The following is a 21,178-nucleotide window of genomic DNA, read 5'->3' on the forward strand; positions in this document are numbered from 1 at the left end:
AATGTTCCACGGGCCGCTTAAATGTTCTGGAATTGTACCACGGGACACTTAAGCGATCTGTAGATGTGCCGCTTAGTTCATTTTTTTTACAAAATTAGGTTTGTGGATGGTAGGCCGCATCAGATAACCCCCGGGGGCCCCCAAGGGCCTTTATGCGATTTATCATTGTATGGCTCAGAGGGTAGGTCGCAATGAATTTATTAAAGATAAATTATGCGTTCATAGCCTTCAAATAACATTGAAACAGAAATTGATTACAATAACATAACAGAAATTGATTATAATAACATAACAGAAATTGATTATAATAACATAACAGAAATTGATTATAATAACATAACAGAAATTGATTATAATAACATAACAGAAATTGATCATATTAACGTAATAAGGTATTTTCTTCCGAAATTCGAATTACAAACATATTTGTTTTACATATATTTCATTAAAAAATAAATTTTTGATCGTGGGAAGGGGGGGGGCCGAGCCCCCTATGCCCCCCCCCCCCCGTGTACGTCTCTGATCCCAGCAACATGCGTTAGGATTCAGAGGGGCAGAGCTGATGACGAAATTTTGCTGACAAGGGGGGCAGGGGGTCAGAGTTTTACTGACTTTTGCTGACAAGGAGGGGGAGGGGGTCAAAAATGGCTAAAAAATTTGCTTACGTAATTCTTGAACGGCCCCTTAGCGCGTGGGTCATGCAATGAAAGCATTTGCAATTGGTTGTTCATTCATTCTTTAGCTGTTTGAACTGGACCCACCTGGAATCGGTTTTTTCAATGAGCACAAAGGAAAGAAAGGAACACAAAGGAATTTTGTGTACCCACGAACGGGTTAGAACAGCTGCAGGGGGTCGTACGTTGCAAGAACGGCACGCTAATGTACGGTATACGCTCCTTAAACGTTGGTCAGAGCTGGGTAATATGATCAAGGCCCGATATATGATCAAGTTCAAGAAAATAAAATTTATTTGAATTTTAAAAATAGAGTCATATGAGGGGAAAATTGGAGGTTGGGTCCCTCTCTTCCGCCAGTGAACATTGCCACCACGGAGAGGCTTGGTTCCAAGATCGTCATGCATGCCGTAAACCAACGGCTCTCAACATTTTTTGACTCACGGACCCCTTTTTAGTTTTTAAATTTCTATGGCGAAGAGAATCACAAACTTCTTTTTTATGTTTGTATTTATGAAATTTACTGATATATTTCATTTTCCTCTGTAGTCCGCGGCACCCCTGGTAAGAGCACATGAAGCCTCAAGGGTTCCGCGGAGCACCGGTTGAGAAACGCTGCCGTAAACTAAAGGACAACGCTTCTCTCCTTGATTTATGTGTTGTTCTTTTCTACCTTTCCTCCGATTTTTAAATTCACATATCTCTGTGAATATTGCACTTAGAAACGTGGAAGTTTTTTTGTTTGCCTCAGGTGAGACAGGGCAACAACTTTATTGTTGGGTTTTTGAGGACAGGGTGTCCGTAAAAAATTTTAATTTTTTTTTTTTTTTTTTTTTCATTTTGGTAACTATACAACCTCTTGCAACATGAATAACATATCTGAGTTCTACAAGTTATACCGATAATTTTCTAATTGGAAGTATGCGTCTAGGATCAACAGTTCACCAGTAAATTCACCAAGGGGATTTAAGTAACCACCCTGTAAATAAGAAATAATTTTTATACTATGGTAAGTTTTCTATTCACTAGAACATATCGTTTTCGATATTTGTAATGAAGGTTTATGAGAGAAAAGTGTGTACTGAAAAATGCGTACATAATGTATTTAAAAACATGGCTGGATGGACCCACCCATCGAGATGGCAATGGTTTTATAGGCGTTACTGCTGGAATGTGAAAATAGCCACAATTTTTCCACCATATTTCTCTTGACCTTTTCTGTGGCATAGCAGTATTCTGTAAAATGCTATAAGTTGTTTTGATGAAGTAGGCTTCCTTCCAATTTTCAGCAGGTGCAAAGTAAGGTTTATGAGGAAAAGTGTTCCATTCAGAGATCGACTTTACGAAATATCTACTTTACTGCACATCAACTCCTGTCATATATCGTCATACAACAATTTTCAACCAGTGGAGTTGGAAAAAAAATAATATGTAAAAAAAAAATATTTTAACAAATTAGCGAAATCACAGCCACACATGCTATGCAACAAACAAAGAGTTGTTTTCGTTAATTGGGACATCTACTAGCAAATTCGAAATATAAAATGGAAAGAATATGACCTCACACCTTATAACGCGGAAAGGCAATTCTGATTTTTTATTTTCAAACTGTCAGCAGTAATGTTTAAAGGGCCCTTTGCACATATGCAAAGCTAAGCATTTAAAGGTTAAGGAAGCGAGATATCTTGCTAATGCCACTGAGAGGGTTAAAGGCTTTATTTCTTTGCATCTGATTTCTTTTCACTGCTGTCTGTGGCCTCCTTAGCCACTTGCCATGGTTCCCCTATAAGTCTGATTTTCACCCGTGGCCCCTTTAGAATATTCCTAGACCACAAGGTTGAGAAACACTGATATACAGTGCGTTTAGCAGTTATACATATAAAGAGGGGAAGGAGTTATATCCGCCACGACACTAAATTCATAAATATTTTACGCGTCAACTTCTCTAAAACAAGGCTTTCACCTCAACGTTCAGAATGAAACAATAGCTTGATTCATGATGTCAAAAAAGATTGATGTTCCTACCGCTCGACCATGATACCCGGTGCTATATGAACCGCCCTACTCAAAAGAGTTCGCTCAAAACAGATGTGTCACAAAACCACATTTATACTAATAATGGAAACACAATATCTCGTAAAAGCCAATGTGCCATACTGAACTAGATAGTCATCACCGCATCGAGTTTCTTTTCAAGTTTTTTACGGAATATAAACCTACGTAAGATCATGTCTTTTTCTTTTCTTGTATACATATTTTGTGTCTTTACCACGCATTGAATATCCCCCCACGCGGTGACTACAATTGCATTTTTTCATTCCTTTAAATCTGGACATTGTGTGAGTAAATCTGATCTGAACACACACACACGACAATCTAGAACCACTCAGCAACCCACTATACCAGCGTTTCTCAACATTTCTGAGCCCCGAGGATCAGTAAACTCTCTGAAACAAATTGACGGATTACTTGCGTCCCGTATTATGGGGCATTCCTGTAATTTTGGTTGTTTCGATTTTATTATACATTTTCCTGTTTTTCAAGTTTATTTGTGTGTGCGGTTTTTTTTAATATTTACTAAAGTCGTGAATACAGAGTGTGCTTTCATAATACATATAATTTATATTATGATAATTATGGGCAAAAAATATATTAATATTCATTTCAGATATTTGGAAAGTTTTCCCCACAATTTTCAAAAATTTTAATAATAATTGGTGATTGTTCCTACTTCTGGCAACGTATTTGATCACAATTAGTGATGCTCCGTATTTTATCCTATTTAAGGTCCCAGTTTACCTTATTTTTCTCACTGAAATATGGTCATCCGATCACTTGAATATATTTTTCGTGAAATACATTTTTTCATTGCGATTTGTAGCAGTCCTTTATTTTCCCCAACTTTCAGCAATTGTAGCAATAGAACTACCTAATTGCATTTAAAGCAATAAACTGCATTTTTTTGGCAAAATTTAAGCGATATCCCGCATTTGGGATCGCATTTTCCCTTGATGATGTATGGTGAATCCGAGTATAAAGGCGTAATTTTTAACTGAACCCATACTGTTATTATTAATATCAATCACAACGGTTTAATAATTTCTCATTCAGTTAGAATAAAATGGCAATTCATTTCAATTATTATGATTATCTGCCTGTGCCATCGTCGCGGACCATAGGTTGAGAAACGCTGATTTGAAATACCACGGCTCTTTTCTGTGTGTTGTCAAGTTGTCAAAAATCCCACTATTAGCTACTTGACTGAGAACTAATTGTAATTCTCAAGAGGTCTCGTACAGAACGTACTGCATTTAAATACGATTGAAATATTAAAAGAGAACATTTCTTTTTTTTGTATAATTTACAAAATTTATGCTGAATAATTTTGAATGTCTCCTAACAAATAATGATGATGTCAGCCCTGAAGCTACAGAAATGGAAGTGATTTTAAAATTGTCTTCATAAATGGGCATTAATTATACACGTACATAATTTTGATCAGCCTTACTTACGTACTAGTTATAATTCCCGGCGCTGTCTGGGTTTTCTTCAGTTACTGGGAGGAATGATGAAAGTGACAAACCACATAAAGGAATGAACTATTATACATAATACTGGCAGCATTAAAGAAGTGACAAACCATTGTAAAGGCATATGCACGTCTGAAAAGCATTGTTAGGGAACCACGGTAACCAATGTAAACATTCCAAAAGTTATTGTTGAGGCTCAGAAACCATTGTTGCCCAACAGTTTTTTTGTCCATTTCGGGCATTAGCCCAGCTCTGATGAACTTTTAAAGTAGCCTATCGTTCAAAGGTTTCGTTAGCTGCATATACAAAATTTGACGACGATAGATCTAAAAATTGCATATTTGTATAGAGAACACGCCCACAGAAAATCAATTTTAAATATATATATATATAGATAGATAGATAGATAGATATAGATATATATAGATGATATTGAAAAATGAAACAGATATTTTCTGGATATTATGCTGAGGTGAACTCGGAAAAAGAAAAACCATCTGATCTCCACCATGACTCGAACCCAGGTCCTCTTGCATACCGGGCAAGCATGTTACCATCTCCACCACTCGAGTCACGATCCTTCCTTCCTTATATCTGGGTTCGAGCCCCGGCGGAGAGCAGATGACTTCTTTCCGAGTTAACCTCAGCATAAATATCCAGAAAATATCTCTCTCCTTGAAAACAGTGGAGGGCCAACACGTTTTTAAGCTTGATCACGTCTTTTGAATCTTGTTACAGTGCTATACAACGTGTTTGGTGCGGTAAGAAATGAAGACGTCTTTCGCATAAATAGGGTATTATGGAATTTGTCTCAACCGAATCTGTCTCCATCTTGTACATAAATCTTGAGAAGCGTAAACAATTTCCTGACGAAAGTATGCAGGAGGGAATTATCAGTACCAGTAGTGTATCATCAGAAGTTTCTCAGTGGGATCTATCCGTAAACAACGTAAACATATTGTTTGATGTATGTCTTTTTTCAGCCACCTCGTTGGGCATTTTGCTTGCTGTGGCCTTTGTATTTCTATTTGTGTAAATATAAGCGTTTAAGTTATTTCGTTATGTCAACTTTTCAGCAACAGTTCCATCAGATAGCTGATTTAAAAGAAGTCTATCTCAAAAATAAAAAATAAATAAATAAAAATGTTACATTTGAATTCCGTGAAATGCGAATATTAGTGGAATATATCGATTCGGAGTATTTTATCATGGTATTGACATGAATTGCCATGGTATTTTATCATGAATCGATCCATGTCTTTCCATCAAGAAATTCCTCGGCATGTGTATTTTTGATTCTCATCATTAATATGTATATTTGACGCTGAAACACAAGAAAAAGTGTCTCTGTTGGTAGCACATACTACCCTGCGGGGTACATCAATACCTTTAGTGGTCTACTGACAGACCGTGGTGAAGTTACCACAGATGTAAAGGATGCCGTTCTCTGATAACATTGTGTTTCCAAAATGTAAAAGACATCATTGTGAAAAAGCATTATTCATTATTATAATCTAATTTCAATTTCTAAACGAAAGCGAGGTTAATATCTCATCAATTGTTGTCATACCCCGAACACGTGCCAGTCTCTTGAATTCGTTCAATATTTATATAAAAAAATTTCCTTGCTTAAGGGGTCTCATACCTTTTAACATGGTGAAAAACTATGCTATCTAATAGAATTATAAATCACCATTAAAAATACTAATTAATCATTGATTTATTTCAAAATTGTTTTACGCATGTTCTTGATTGTATGTGCTATCCTATATATGCCAGTATAAAGTTTAACATATCTCTGATACCTAATTTTTGTAAATTTTCAAAAAAAATTCATTAAAAACTGCTTGCATGCATGATAAAATACCATGACATCAACGTAATTGAATAAAAATTGATTCAAATAAAGAAAACTGTTCAGTTCATGAAATGAAGCAAAAAATTGAGATTTCACTGACTCAATCTTATTTAAAATTAAATTCCAAAATTTAAAATTTAATTTCAAATTTCAGAAATTTTTCAATTTTATTTCAAATGAGATTGAGTCAACAAAATCTCAAAATTTTGCTTCATTTCATGAACTGAACAGTTTCCTTTATATATTTTGAATTAATTCTGATTTAATGACATTGATTATTTTGTATTTTATCATGCGCACAAGCTGTTTTTAATGCATTTTTTTGAAAATTCCAAAAAATATAAGTATCAGAGATATGTAAAACTTTATACTGGCATAGGATAGCACATACAATCAAGAACATTCGTAAAACAATTTTGAAATAAATCAATGGTTAAATAGTATTTTTAATGGTGATTTATATTTCTATTAGGCAATTAGAGCATAGGTTTTCACCATGGATAAATACAGTATATACATGATACATAGTGAAGGATTATGTATTTTGAAGTACATTGTATTTTTAACGGAACCAATCTTCCACATTATCTCCAGCAATGTGTCAGTTGTTACAATTCCATGAAAGAAGAAAAAAATTCTTATCGGAATCACAAAGTCGTTGCGTCCTCGAATAATCATCCCATAAATAGAAACGCCCCTGAATGGTTTATAATTAGTAACATTAGGAGGCAGTGGGTGTTGAAAGAAACTCTTGTTTCGTTGCTGAAATATCAAAACGTTGTTCAGCTGAATGTCATTTCGAATAACACCAGTTGCTGTTCTAAATTCGACTGCTAATACAGTTCCGGTTGTCTCTACCGTTAACGAATTGGAGAAACATTTTTTTTTTTATAAATATTAATTGATATATATATATTGAAAACGTTATGCAGGGTGGCACGCATTGTATCTGCCCACTATAAATCAAAACGGAATGCTTCTAGTAACTTTATACGGCTATAAAATACTGGTATAAAAGTACTGGTGGGAAAAACTTAGGAGTTATATGGAACGAACGCATATCGAAAAAAGCAATTTTCTCCATACAATGAATGGCTGCCGTAATGCAAATGGTGGGTCGCTATACGACGCTGTTATTGAACTCATAAAATGCTGGCTTTTCTCACTTATCGTCATTTCTATAATAGTTTGCAGAATGTATGGAAAGGTGGGCTCCGTTTCGTGTGTAGCGCTGTGGCCGGGAATGCTCTGGGAGGCCAAAGACCATATCGGCAGTGTTTTTTGACAAGTCGTGAACCAGATCGAAAAATCTTTAGGATGCAACCTTTAACCACAGCCAGTAGTTCTCAAACTTTTGTCACTCGTGGCTCCCTTGCCTTAGTCATGGTTAATATGTGGCTCCCCAGAATCGTTTAGTAGAATATTGTGCATTCGTAAAACGAACCACTTCAAAGCATGAACAGGAACATTCTCTGCTATCTATATGCATCAATGTCTTTAGCTTGCCGTGACGCACCTGACCAAAGTTGGAGACGCCCCTGAGAGCAGTGACGTACACTTTAAGAAACATTACTTTGAGCGATTGCACCAGTCGGTTTTTGTGCGAAACGGGCTTCTTGTGGTGTCCTCACACTCTTGGCTCGCCCTGTATCCTGTATGCCTCTGATAAAGAGCCCGTTTCGCACAGACGCCAGTGTAATTTTTCAGCCGCTGTGCGGCCGTGTGGGATCGTGCCGGACTCTCGTCCTGCGGTACCAGGTTCGAACCCCGTTGACGGCACAGTGGTGATCGGCTGAAGTTGGTTTCCTGCGGTTTTCCAGCTTCGAGGTGTGACTCCTCGGTCTCCCATTTGAAAAAGTCTCTCCCCAGAGAGCAGGCAGACCTAAAACACGATACTGACATAACATGAAAATACAAGCATTTCTATCTTTACTACAGAAAATGGAAGACAGATGGCAGCATTAACAATAAAGCAAGCGCAAGTCAAAAAAATAAATACGTTAGGGGCCACACATACACTGAGAACACACATTCCAGCATGTGCCGATTCGTTAGAAATTCCGCAGAGGAATATGTACGAGGTGCATGTACGGTTAAGTGGTAGTAGTAGTAGTGTAATTTTCAAAGTTTTTTGATCTGGCAGGCTTCTTATTGGAAAACAGTAGAGTTTTTAGGCTTCCAGAGCATTCTCGTCACCAGTCTACATGAAATGCGCGTCTACTTTTTCTTGATTCGTGAAACCAACTATATCTTTTGCAATCTACGATAGAAATGACGACATGCGGCAAAACCAGCGCTTTATGCGTCCACTGACAGCGCCGTCTAGCGATTCAACGCTTTCGTCACAGAGTTCTGAATCGCTAAATCACCCTGTATGCATAGGTAATTAATACATTGTACGAGTGAAATGGACAATGGCAAACATTTGTGCATTATGGTAATACTGTCTTATAAATGTCTCCCTTCTGCTTTGATTCGAGGCGATAACTTGTGGTTACACGTGTGGCTTGAATTTCACGGTCGATGACAGTTTCTAATTCGTCACTCGTCTGCTAATGATGGGCCCAGACTCTCTCTTTCAGGTAACCCCTGAGGACGTAGTGCGGAGCTTTCAGGTCTGAGGGGTTGAATGAATAAGTTACGTTGTCAGACGATTCGAAAAAGGCTATCGGAGTCGTTCTGTTGGAACTAAAGGGAATCCAAAATTGCTCCGCAACGTTTCATGTTAGCGGTCAGCATTTACAGTTGATGCACGTCCGACGTTATCACTCGAAACAGTATCAATCTCAATCTTAATCATGCAAAATAGCACACATGCCACTACGTTTTGCCTCCTCTGAGGCTTCTCATATAAAAGTCGAAGATATTCTGCAATCCTCACATCTGCACCGGTTAACGGTTCATGGTATACTACAGTATGTACTTTGTCCTAGAACTATACCGCCAACATGAGAGGAGTGATAGTAGATGTCAAGACAATTTTTAACCTAGGGTCAAAAATAATTTTTATTTTCAGTTCATGTTAACAAATGGAATTTATATATATGTATAAACGATTTCTCCCCCATCAAAAAAAGCGAGAAGAAAAAGGTCCTAAGAGGTCCTTGAAAGGAAGAAATCGGTTGCCAACGTTGCCATATTTTGGTGACTTCTGAAGTGGGATAACGCATGTATCTATCGAACATGCTGGTTGAGACCTTGGATTCCATCGGTCTTGACAAACAATTTTCTCGTCTTTTTTGAAAATTTTCTTTGTCTTGACAAACAATGGAATTTGTCAATGGAAACCATGGAATTTTGGAACAATAACTCTATGTGATTGCCCTACTCCTAACTCCCACAGTATGTACATATACCGGACATGCGCACGTTCGCTCTGACAGGGAAGCGATTTCCAAATTCTAGCTGGCAGATACAATACGCTCCACCCTGTGCATCTTGAAACGGTCGAAGAAAGTCTTTACCTGTACTGCATATGCTCTTGGCTGAATCCTCCTTGTATGAAATTTGGAGCTGCGATATTACCCATCATGCTTATCACTTCTATATTTGGACACGAGCACGATAACATTGGTATAAACACTTTCAAATTTGATATTAGGTTATAATTTAGCCATAGAACTTTCAAATTCGGTAGATTAGGGAAGATGGTTGTCGATACAACAAGGTTATGGTCAAGATTAAGCGTCTGTAAATTCTTCAAACATTTGAGGAACTGGAGATCCCTGTATAAATAAATAAATAAAAATTATATATAAGGAATTCGACATAACAATAATATATTGATACACTCAAATATGATCTTGTCATACAAACACATGTGAAAGAATAGAACTAAAAATATGTGATTGCGCATGCGCCTATAGAGCATAGTTTCTCAAACTTTTCGTTCCATCGCCCCCCCCCCCTTCAAAATTTTTTCTTCTGATAAGAAAATAGGATCCTATACTAAACCCTAAGCTTCCATCGATTCCCGGATCCTTCCATCGCCTCCAGAAGGGCGATATTGCCCACTTCGGGAAACACTTTTCTAGAGTCTAAAGCAGAGTTGCCCAAACTTTTTGTTCTCTCTAACGACTCCTTCTTCAGAATTTTTTTCTCGTCGCTCACCAATTTAAGTTAACCCATAGGATTCCATATTATACTCACAGCTTCTGCCTTCCCCGGACCATTCCCTTGGCACTAAGGGGGTAATATTGTTGACTTTGGGAAACACTGGTTTGACATCAGAGCTTTATTTGGGGCTCTGCTTTAGTAGAAGCGGTGAAATGTTTCATCATCATTGTAATAAAAATATCTATATTACAACGATGATTAAAGCGGAGTCCCAAATAAACTTCCGATAGAAAGAGAAATATGTGTGCGTATTTGGGTTCCGTGGGACAATCTCGAAACTATCGAGGGTTCCGTGTGAACTGCAACATTGCACAGCTCCAACGCAGACCTAGGTTCAAAGTCGCTTACGTATCTAGTGTGTGAACCACGTCGACAACCATGCAAAGATACACCATCGTCTACGTGCCAGTTGCTAAACCTAGAGCTCCTTGAAACCCCAGGCTGACTCCTCTGCCATATTTTCCAAAAGTGTGACGTCAGTATTATCACTACAGCCAATCGCTGCTCCCTATCCTGCTCTTTCTTCAACGATTAGACGTCACTTGATGCGGCAAACCAGTTTTTTGTTCAAAGCTGGAAGACGATGAGTCCGCTCTTCTTTATAGGTCTCTTAGTTCAACCTAGAGCCACCGAAAATACCAGGCTAATCTATGCTCCATCTTAAGGCGACTTGATAAGAACCCCCTTTTTCTAGTGGCTATACTCCATCTTTCAGCAAAAGTGTGACGTCACTATAGCCAGTCGCTGCTCTCTATCCTGCTCTTTTTTTTATGGATTTTGGAAATATCACTGAGAGCGGCAAACTTGTTATATGCTCAAAAATGGATATATGCCCTCTCGCATTTTTGGTGACTTAGATAAACCCAGGGCTCCTTGACACCCCAGGCTGACTTGTCCGCCATGTTTGTGAGAAGTGTGACGTCAATATCATCGTTATATTATAGTCAACCACTGTTTTTTTTCAACGATTAGACGTCACTTTGAACAAAAAAATTCGTTTTGCCACTCTAAGTTGGAGGATAATGACTCCGCCAGGTTATATAGGCGTCTGAGTTCAATCCATTCTTGGCTGGAAAATATTATAATGTCACTCCCCGCTGTTGATACAAAGTACGGATGACTTTATACGATGTAGAGATGAATTTTGGGAAAAAAAATTCGGGATGTCGTGGTGGGGAATCAGACCACCGTCCTCGGGATCTGTGCGAGTGCGCTAGGTTACTGCGCAACTGGAGCATTGAGATTTTCTTTTCTTAGAGCATATATGAACGCTGAAAACGGAACTGCGCGAAACTGGACAACCGCCTACTCAGCTAATGATGGCAATAGCCGCCCCCGCCCCAGATGGCGACGTACAGAGAAAGATGATAATGTAATTCTTCGCTATTGATATAAAATTTAGATGACTGCATATGCTGCAGAGATGAATTTTGGATTTTTAACATTCCTCTGTTCATATTCTCTAAAGAAGGAAAATATCAGTGTTTTTGTTGCGCAGTGCTCTAGCTTACTCACCTGGACGCATATTTCGCAAGTGCAACATATATCCCGCGACTACACGAATTTTTTCGGAATTTTTTCTCACAGCCAATCGCGTTTTTTCGTTGCTTCAGTCTCCGTGATAATTCGCGTAACACTACGATATCTTCATTTTCGTATCTGATCGCCAAACAGCGGTGCAAACAAGGTAGATATTTCCACCGCTGTTTCGCGAGCCATTTCAAATGTGCAATCGTGCTATTTTCAATTCACAATATATGGAATATTTTATTTTTTAAGCCAACAACGTTATACACTGAAAGCACAAATTGAAATATTCAAACTGCTGAAGGCGGATCACGATTTCAAATTTCTGAAAATGCGATAGAAAATGTTTGTAAATTTTTTACTAAACTTTCTCCACTTCATCATTGCATTTTTCGATAGAAAATCGACTAAAAATAAACAGAAAAATTATAGTATCAAAAACCTATATATATTATTCATATTAATAATTGTAAACAGCTATAAAATATTTAAAAATCCATTTAAATATCGGAACTTCTTAAGAGAAAAGATGCTAAAAGATAACTAAATTTTTTGAAAATTATTGTCTTACTTTTTCTACATGTTTTTGGTATATTAATGTATACAACTGATTTATTATATACTTGCATTTTAAGAGTCGGCAAAATATATTGTAAGATGTATCAGCAAAGAAAATTAAAAGTTTTCAATCACTTTCGGACGAGTAGTGGAAAAGAAAAAAATCGATAACGTCCACGTGGAGGTGGATTCGAACCACAGGTTCATGGTTCGATGCCCTATGACTTACACCAATTCAGCCAACAGAAACGGGCCTAAAACTTTTTACTACCAGAAGCATATATTTTTAGTGAATCCGACATATCACATCGCTATTATCACATTATTATCTTCATCACTCGCTACCATTAACCACGGAATTTTCATTTCCTCCCCTCCCCCACGCGAATTTAAGTAAACAATGTTTGTATGCCATGCAGCGTGCTATTCGAAGTTATAATGTTAATAACGAAGCCTTTTGTGATCGAAAGCACAACAGATCGTAAGATGTTACGATAGTGGGAATCAGGCCCGTAGCCAAAAATTTCGTTTGGAGGGGGACCACTTTCATTTCGGAAGGGGGGGGGGGGACCAAAGTGAAGGAACAATAGATTTGGCCATCTTTTTCCCTTTTTTGAAAATTTTCTTACATTTCTCTCGGGGGGGGGGGGGACCAAACCCCAAGTACCACCCCCCCCCCTCTGCTACGGCCTTGGTGGGAATTATCGTAAACCAAGAAGCGACGTGATTGGCTGAATAGGGCTCTTAAATGAAAGAAATCGTACAATTGTGCGGAATAGCAATAGCGGTGCACTTCCGAAATATGCCGTCCAGGCTTTCAGGGCTAGACGACAGATTATCTGCCTGAGTTTCAATTAAATACACTCTTTCAGCTGTGACAAGCATTCATTTTTCCATCCCCCCCCCCGTGTAATTTTAGATACAGTACGTCTCTAGAGTGAGAATTCAGCGCTCTTTTTTGTCCAACGCCCGGGCCACCAAACCCGCGTGCATTCTTGACTTGGGCAGGGCCCGTTTGTTTCTCGCTTGGGCATTTTGGCCTACAAATTTTTAGGGTGCCGAAATTGGCTTCCGTTTGCATTATAGGCACGGGTCCCTCCCCACGCCTTAATGAACATTATGTACAGGGTGTTTCAAAAGAATCACCGGATTTGAAATGCGTATATTACGAAAAATATTGAACACATAGATACTTGAGATTAATTTTATATTACATGGCTAACCATAAATTTTTGTACAAACCAAATTAAAGGTGCTCAATATGTCCACCTTGGGATGCACGGCATATGTCTATACGGTAGTCAAATTCGTCCCAAACTTTTGCGAGCATGTTTTCATCAACTGCGGGAGGATTTCTGTGGACTACGTGCGAAACTCTGTCGGATGCGGGGACGACCAGGGAATTTCCCTTCACACTGACAACCCGTGTCTCGGAATTGTTTATACCATCGTCTAATGCTCTGAGCGGCAGGAAGTTAAACAACAGGGTATTGTCGACGAAAAGCACGATGAACAATTGTTGCGGACTCACACTTCGCGAAGCTTAGAACACAAAACGATTTCTGTTGTGCAGTCGCCATCTTGACAAACACTGAAGTGGCAGCCGAAGAAAGAGCAGTAGCGCTACCTGTCGGCAACTGCGTGAAACTCGAGATTTCCCTCTTTCCACCTATACATTATTCGATCAAAACGGATTCTCTTTTTTACTTTTCTCGAAGATCAAAACGGATTAAAAGCTGAATAGTTATGATTTTTTCGGATGATTCTTTTTGAAACACCCTGTATAAGGGGACCCCAAATATAATATTTGCCCATAGCCCGAGCTTATGAGATACAGACCCTGTGTTTGGGAGGAGGTTGTCAAAATCCTAGACCTAAAGAGTCTTCTGTCTTGGACAGAATTTTAAGCTATTGCTTTGTTAAGGGCGGTATTCACCGACATGGTTTATAAGCTATAGTCACAATTTTTTGATAAGAGATCGACACGGATTGGTTAAATTCAGAGTTTTAACCAATCTATGTTGATCCCTTATCCAAAAATTGTAACTACAGGTTTAAACCATGTCGGTGAATACGGCCCTAACAAGTCAAAATGTAACTCAATATAATCAAAGTAGGCTACTTTTCTCAATGTAATCAAAGTATTTTTGATCCGTTTTGCGGCCCCTAAACTTTATCGGCCCGGTGCTGCTGCACACTTCGCACCTGCTTAAATCCGGCTCTGGGTGGTTCTCTCAATTCGCAATAGAATTATATGCAGAATTTTTCTTCCAAAATTCATCTCCGCATCATATCCAGTCATTTTCACTTTGTACTATTCACGGCCGTTGTCTTCCTCCCATCGGAACAGAAAGCTTTTTCCATAGCAGAAAGCCAGAATTGCGCAACTGTGCTTCAAAGAGCATGATTATAAATTATAGATAACGTCCCAGTCTCTTAATTCGTCAGATATCAAGCCTATTGGGCATGCATGGGATGCAATGAATTGCATCTGCTCTGAACCGCCGGTTGAGTTTTACAAACCATCTTTTTGTGACCTAGAGGGATTATGTTAACTGTGCTTGTAAATCTGCGTCTTCCTCCGAACATTTACTAACATATAATGTGTAGTCTATGCCAAGCCGGGTTGCAGTTATTATGTGTCCCAAAGGGCATGGTATTAAGCAGATGACCAAATGTTTATGTCGATCAATATATACACAGAATGTTCTCGTGAGGCATTAACCTCTTCGTTTACAAGCGAATTGGCAAGAAATTCAGATGCTCTCTATTTGACAAATCGGCAATAAATATAGTAAGCTTGTCCTAACCCAACCGCACATTAGAAAAAGGGGAAGGAAAAAAACACAAATAAAAGAGTAAGACAGTATAAAAGATAAAGTGATAAAAGAATGTAGGTACAAAGTTAGATTTCTTTTCACCCTCACACCATACCTGTTCTTTTTCACTCTTATAAGAAAGATACATCTCTTATGTGAGAAAAAAAATCACTATCAGGGTATACAAAAAACCAAAAGGAAAAAAATTGTAAGGTTGCAACAAAGCTTTGGGATGATCAGGCGAGAGGAAAGAAAACAGAACGAGCTTGTTTGAATTCATTCCACTGGCGTTAGGACGCAATATTACAACCTCCGATCGTAAAGTGGTTAAAAGAAATCGTATACGCGAGTCATCATGGGTTTGATAATAACAACCCTTTTATCGATATCCTTTTAAGCCTTTCCACGGTTTTATAAATTTCACATATCTGCATTGCAACTGGCCCAGTACAAATAACCTAACCCTCTGTTAATCAAAGTGCCACATCTTTTTTTGAAAAAGAATTTTTCCCGATTATGTGAAGGCGATAGTGCTTCTCCGTCCCACCAACTCTAAGAACAATGAAAAAAAAAACGAGGAAGAGAAACATATATTTTTCTATTATTTATATTGTACTCACATATTCCTATACAACCCCAAAGAGAAGGGAAGGTATGTTTCAAACACCGTTATGTAACACCTTCTGTTATCAAAAAGTGAACAAAAGCTGACTCCGCCCACTGGCAGTTAATCTGACAGGTTGGAGAGAGATTAAAAACATGTTTTACGGAGAAGAGGAATTCACAAAGCTCTTTGGGCTCGTCATTGCCGAAATAAGAGGGTTTTAAGGATCGAGATATCTCATAATTGCCGAAATAAAAAGCGTCAAATTATGTGAGATATCTCGTAAATGCCGCTAAGGAAGTAACTGAAGCTATCATAGCGGTAATGTTTAAAGATATTTAAAGCTCAAACTTTTTCCCACGGCTGGGGGGCTACACCTTAACTTTTTGAAGGCGGGTTTAGTTTCACTGAGAAGGTTTTCACCATAGTAAGCAATAAGAGCTATTCTTCATGTGCGATTTGTACTTCAAACCCCATAATTGCCAAATCAATCAAAATAATGTATCGTGGTATCTTTCCTTTATATATAAAAACTGCTGTTTTATACACTCGGGTAATATTACTCTTTTATATATATATTTCTCAAATGGAATATAATGTGTATGATTCTTTTCTTCTTTTTTTTGTGACTCAGTTTTAGTGAAAATATCCGTATGTTAGTTGGTCAGACGGCTTTTGCTGTATCTAGAAGGCGAAAACGTCACTGTCGTCGCCTGAGAAGCATCAAAGAAATTATTTTATTTTTTTTGTGTGTTTCTTTCGTCATTCTCAACATCTTGCTGTGGAAGTAACTGTCTTGGGTTATGTCGCCCGTCTCCAAGTAGCAATGAATAAGTCTGCTGTATCCCGTGATAAACAACTTGTTCCAGAATTCAGAACGCACTTTCAAAGTAATCCTTAAAAGGTCTGAGTATATCTATGTGTTCTACTCTTTATTTTACGTGAAAACCCATTAGGAATCCTTTTTCTTTCCTATCCGTGAATTCTAGTAAAATAAAAGAGAATTCTCAAAATACATAGCGATAACTCAAACACTCCATTTGGTCATTATAGCACAATTCAGCAGTACGTTTGTTTGACACACGCATAAAAATTGAAGCATCAAATAAATAAATATCAAATAGTTGGATTTATTTCCAATGGCGATATTTTTTTGCGCAATTTATTGGATATAAGGCATGAAACCAAAAATTACGGATAGTTTTCTGATACAGAAATAAACTCTATAAAATTTGGAACTGCTACAAAAGCTATTAATGAACCAGTGTAATCAATTATTTTGCTATCTATATAGATTTTCATTGAATATATACGTTTACATCATCTACCAAGACTTCCTCCAAAGACGAGGATAAGCAAATAAAACACACACCCACAAAGAAGCTCAATCATGTACACAGTTTAGGTTAACGACATTCAGAGTCTTTGATTTCTACTGAAATCACAGATCTGTTTGCTGTTTTTGAGAATCGGTGTTTATATTTACTCAATGAGTTTTGGAGCCATGAATGTTCTTGTGGTTTTTATATAATATTCGTAAGAGAGAGAGAGAGAGAGAGAAAAACGAGATAAATTATTTTGATGACATCAAAACAGATTAAAAAAAAGTTCAATGACTCTCTAAGAAATAATTCGAGTTGACTTCGATAAGATTCTAGAAACGGACCAAAAGAATATTTAAATACGATTGAAATATTAAAAGAGAACATTTCTTTTTTTTGTATAATTTACAAAATTTATGCTGAATAATTTTGAATGTCTCCTAACAAAGAACGGAAATAAATATGCAAATATCCGTAAATCCGTGAAAACGAAAGCCAAACAAATTTTCTAATTCGAAAGCAATTTTACATTAGGTTTAAAAATGTCATTGAAATTAGTTTCGTCTTTCATCCCTAGAATAAAAATTCAGTAGTAACGAAAAAATTATATATTTATGGAATTTTAACATCAAAGAGAAGAATTACAAAGGTGTTTTGTTTCATCCTTATCGTAACCTTTTCAAATTGAAGGAAATCTCTCTCTCGAGAAATAATCGTCTCTTATTAAAAACCTCATTATTACTATATCAACATTGAAAAAAAAAAATTCCTTGTGTTTCCTCTCATCTTCACTAGAGCCTAACTAAAGTTTTATAATTATTCGCCTTTTAAATATGAAGTACATTTTCTGTTATTATCAGTTTATTATGTGACAAAGCAAAGTTTATTGAGATTCATGCATAAATATTTCATTTCATTATATTTATTTAACGAAGGATGTTATAACGAGAAATTGAAGATGAAAGCCTTGAATATGTTTGAGTACATAAAAAAGATATTTCACGAAAAATCACTGAAGTGTGTTTGAATATTTTGGATCGTGGAGTATCTGAACAAAATCTCTTCAATTAAGGATGTATGAATATTTATATGATATTCTCTTCCACTTTGTTTCTTGTTTAATTGAGTTTATGAATTAAAGATTATAAAAATAATTTTGTTCGTTACGATGGTTAATATGATTCAGCTACCCTATGTGTGCTAATGATTCGAAGATAGTGTAAAAAAAATACTGATTTCAATCTTATAATGTTTCGGTAAATCTGCCAAAACGAGTGATTGGGATTACACTAACGTTTTTATACTGTTTTATTATTATCTAAGTTACGCTTCTGTAAACGTCTGAAAATGGCATATAATCCCGACTATGAGATTGAAAACAATATCCGTGATCGGAATAAACCTACGACTTGTGAAGAAATGTTCTTAACACACGTTTTTCAACAACTCTTAACCGAAAATACTTTCATTTTATTTATGTTCCGAAACAGTAAGAATCAACCTGAGTTGAAAGGGAGTCTGTAAATGACAGATGAGGTGCGGGAAAACATTGCAACTTCGTTGGATTAAGAGTTTTCTCAATTTCGAAGTGTCTGACGCCATCACGAAGTATACTTGGTTACTTGGTTTTTTCGAATGAAAGACTTATAACTATCGAAATTGATGTTTACAAGAAACACGTGCTGTGAGGTTGCTTGACTAAATGGATGCGCAAAAAGCTATAACTATGAAAAATTGGAATAATTCCTCCTAGAACTGTTTCGTGTAGTTTATTAACTAAGCATAAATGATAATGTCACTATCATTTACTAGAACTGATGTTCAAATTGTTTCTGTGATATAGACTTCAAATTTTAACAAATCCAGTTTTCAATTCATAATGATTCATCAGTATTGAACGAGGAAAGAACTTAATAATGACAAAACAAAATCGAGAACTTAATTCGTAATTTCGTAAATTCGATAACGTCACTCACCTTAATTTATTATAACTTAGATCCAAGAACTCGACCCAAGAACTAATCCCGTATATGAGAGGCCACGGCACCTCTCTAATGTTGTTATAAGCCAGAGACACTTTCCGATCTACAGGTATTGTTCGTAGTGATCCATCTTCCGCTTCCGTAGCCCTTTCAACAACTTCATTAAAAGAGAACAAATTTTTGCCCAATATTTTCATGGTATCCGCAATGTTTAGATGGTCATCTGTTCTTCATTTGCATTCAATACTTGAAACTCGATGAATTTCGTATGGCAAGTATTCGCACTATTGTTCACGAATCCAGACACTCGAGCAAAAGATAATACTTTCTATTCTAAACGATGACAGAGCCAAAAGCTATTATTTTGCTAATACCAATTTCGCTGTAATGTAAACTTTGGACATATACAGTCATGCAGTAGTTGACATGGCTTATCAGCTTTTACGATAAAATCGTATCTTAACAACGTTGCTATCTTTTGTTATTAGATTGATAGCAATTAAAAAAAAAACACGTTCTTATCTCTTGAAAGTGATACAAGTTTCCCCGTGAAGAAGGAGACAAAACACGGGCAGGAAAGAATCACTGTACTATATATAGCTTTAATCTGGCTGTTATTTTTTTCCATAGAAACCTGGGCCTGAATTATGTATGGGCAAGTAATTTATAATTATAATATTTGTTAAAAAAAAAAAGTCCTCATAATTAGAATTAGCGAACCCTAAATGCCAAAAAGTTGTTAAATAAGTAAATATTCAAAAGGATATTTGATTTATCGACCTGAAAACTCAGGTGTTCTCAAACTGTGCACCACCAACCTGTATCAGTGGCACCATGGAGAGGTCACCCTAACAGAGGTTTTTCGAAGAGATTCTTTGCTAAACTGCTCTGGGGAGCCGCGGATAAACGTTGATTAAGGAAAGGGGAGCCACAGGTGGAAAAAGTTTGAGAACCCTGAACTCAATGCTTCTTTACCTTTTGTGTTCCGCGGACCCCCATATGCCGATAAAATAAAGGTCACGGATCCCTTAACAAAATAATATTTAGTGCATTTCACAATATATAAAAGCAATGAGTTAATTGTTTTCTCATCTCTCTCTCTCTCGCAGACACCCTACAATTTCACCAAAGAGCCCCAGTTGTTATGTGGGTACCTGATTCGGAACTCCTGGACTAACTGAACATCTTTAACCCGAGTTGTGTATGAAGCCCTTAATGCCTGCTTCAAAGCCTAGACTTAATGTGGCCAGATCATATACAACTGAGGAACCAGGAAATCTTGAAAAATCTTTCTCAGAGAGCATTACAGTGACGAATGCCACGGCAATGGCTAAAATTACCTGCTGGTGATAAATAATGTGCTTGTTCATAATGCCCACTACAAATGATATCTAACTTACGAGAGGTGTTGCTCTAGTCCACCCAAATGAAATTCATGGCGACTTTCTACTCGATATAATGCTCTGCTCTACCAAAATCTCCATTGTGTAGCCGTTCTTTCATGGAGAAAAAATTCCTGTCTTTCTTAATTCCTTTTTCACTCTGCCCCTTTCCCTTTGGACCACATTTTCTTCTCGTGGTCCCTATCTTACCAGCTGCTACCAGTTTTGCTGAATTCTGAAAGTAGTAACACTTCCCCCATATTTAACCTAACAGCTATATTGATTCACACCTGAATTTTTTTAAATAGCATTGTGGGGTCCCTTAACACCTGCCACGCCGCCCCCCTTCACTTGATTTTCACTCGTAGCTTTGTTGGTCTAAATTGGTCAGGTTAAAAACCATTGCTATAATCTTCCCACGCGTTTTTCTTCCCCCACACTCGTTGCTTTGCTCTTTACTTCATTGTTTTAAGCCTTGCCTGATAGACGTGTATATACGCTATAGTTTGTACATTGGTTAATGGCCGAGGTTTCACATTATAAAAGGTGTGTCAAGCTAAACAAAAGACAAGATAGCGCATTACAGAATCATTGCCTCATTTATGCATCAGTGTTTGAATGCGTTCAGAGAGGAAGCCAATCTTTACAATCAATGACATGAAGTAGCAAGGTTTGAATCGGATTCATAATTGTTTGGTTACTTATTGGTTGGCAACAATAGGGCACCTATGAAGAAGAAAGCGGATGCATCCGCCACGTGTCATCAGCTTCTGCATCTGTTATCAGCAGCCAATTTAACCATTTGG

General features: G+C 37.3%; 1 protein-coding gene across 1 annotated transcript in view; it reads right to left on the reverse strand.

Annotated features, from left to right (window-relative positions):
* The window catches only part of LOC149065480 (leucine-rich melanocyte differentiation-associated protein-like), a 59,279-nt gene extending 39,914 nt beyond the window's left edge, over positions 1–19,365 (reverse strand). Inside the window, exons 1-2 of the mRNA XM_089253922.1 lie at positions 18,985–19,365; positions 9,527–9,787 (exon numbers count right to left, since the gene is read on the reverse strand). Coding sequence (XP_089110048.1) covers positions 9,527–9,787; positions 18,985–19,187 — 464 coding nt within the window. The 5' untranslated portion in view covers positions 19,188–19,365. The remainder of the gene's footprint in view (positions 1–9,526; positions 9,788–18,984) is intronic.
* Between the last annotated feature and the right edge of the window lie 1,813 nt (positions 19,366–21,178).

This window comes from Pholcus phalangioides, unplaced genomic scaffold, assembly GCF_987345545.1.
Source record: "Pholcus phalangioides strain wild (caught in Gottingen) unplaced genomic scaffold, Ppha-v1.0 ptg000039l_1, whole genome shotgun sequence".
Taxonomy (NCBI): domain Eukaryota; kingdom Metazoa; phylum Arthropoda; class Arachnida; order Araneae; family Pholcidae; genus Pholcus; species Pholcus phalangioides.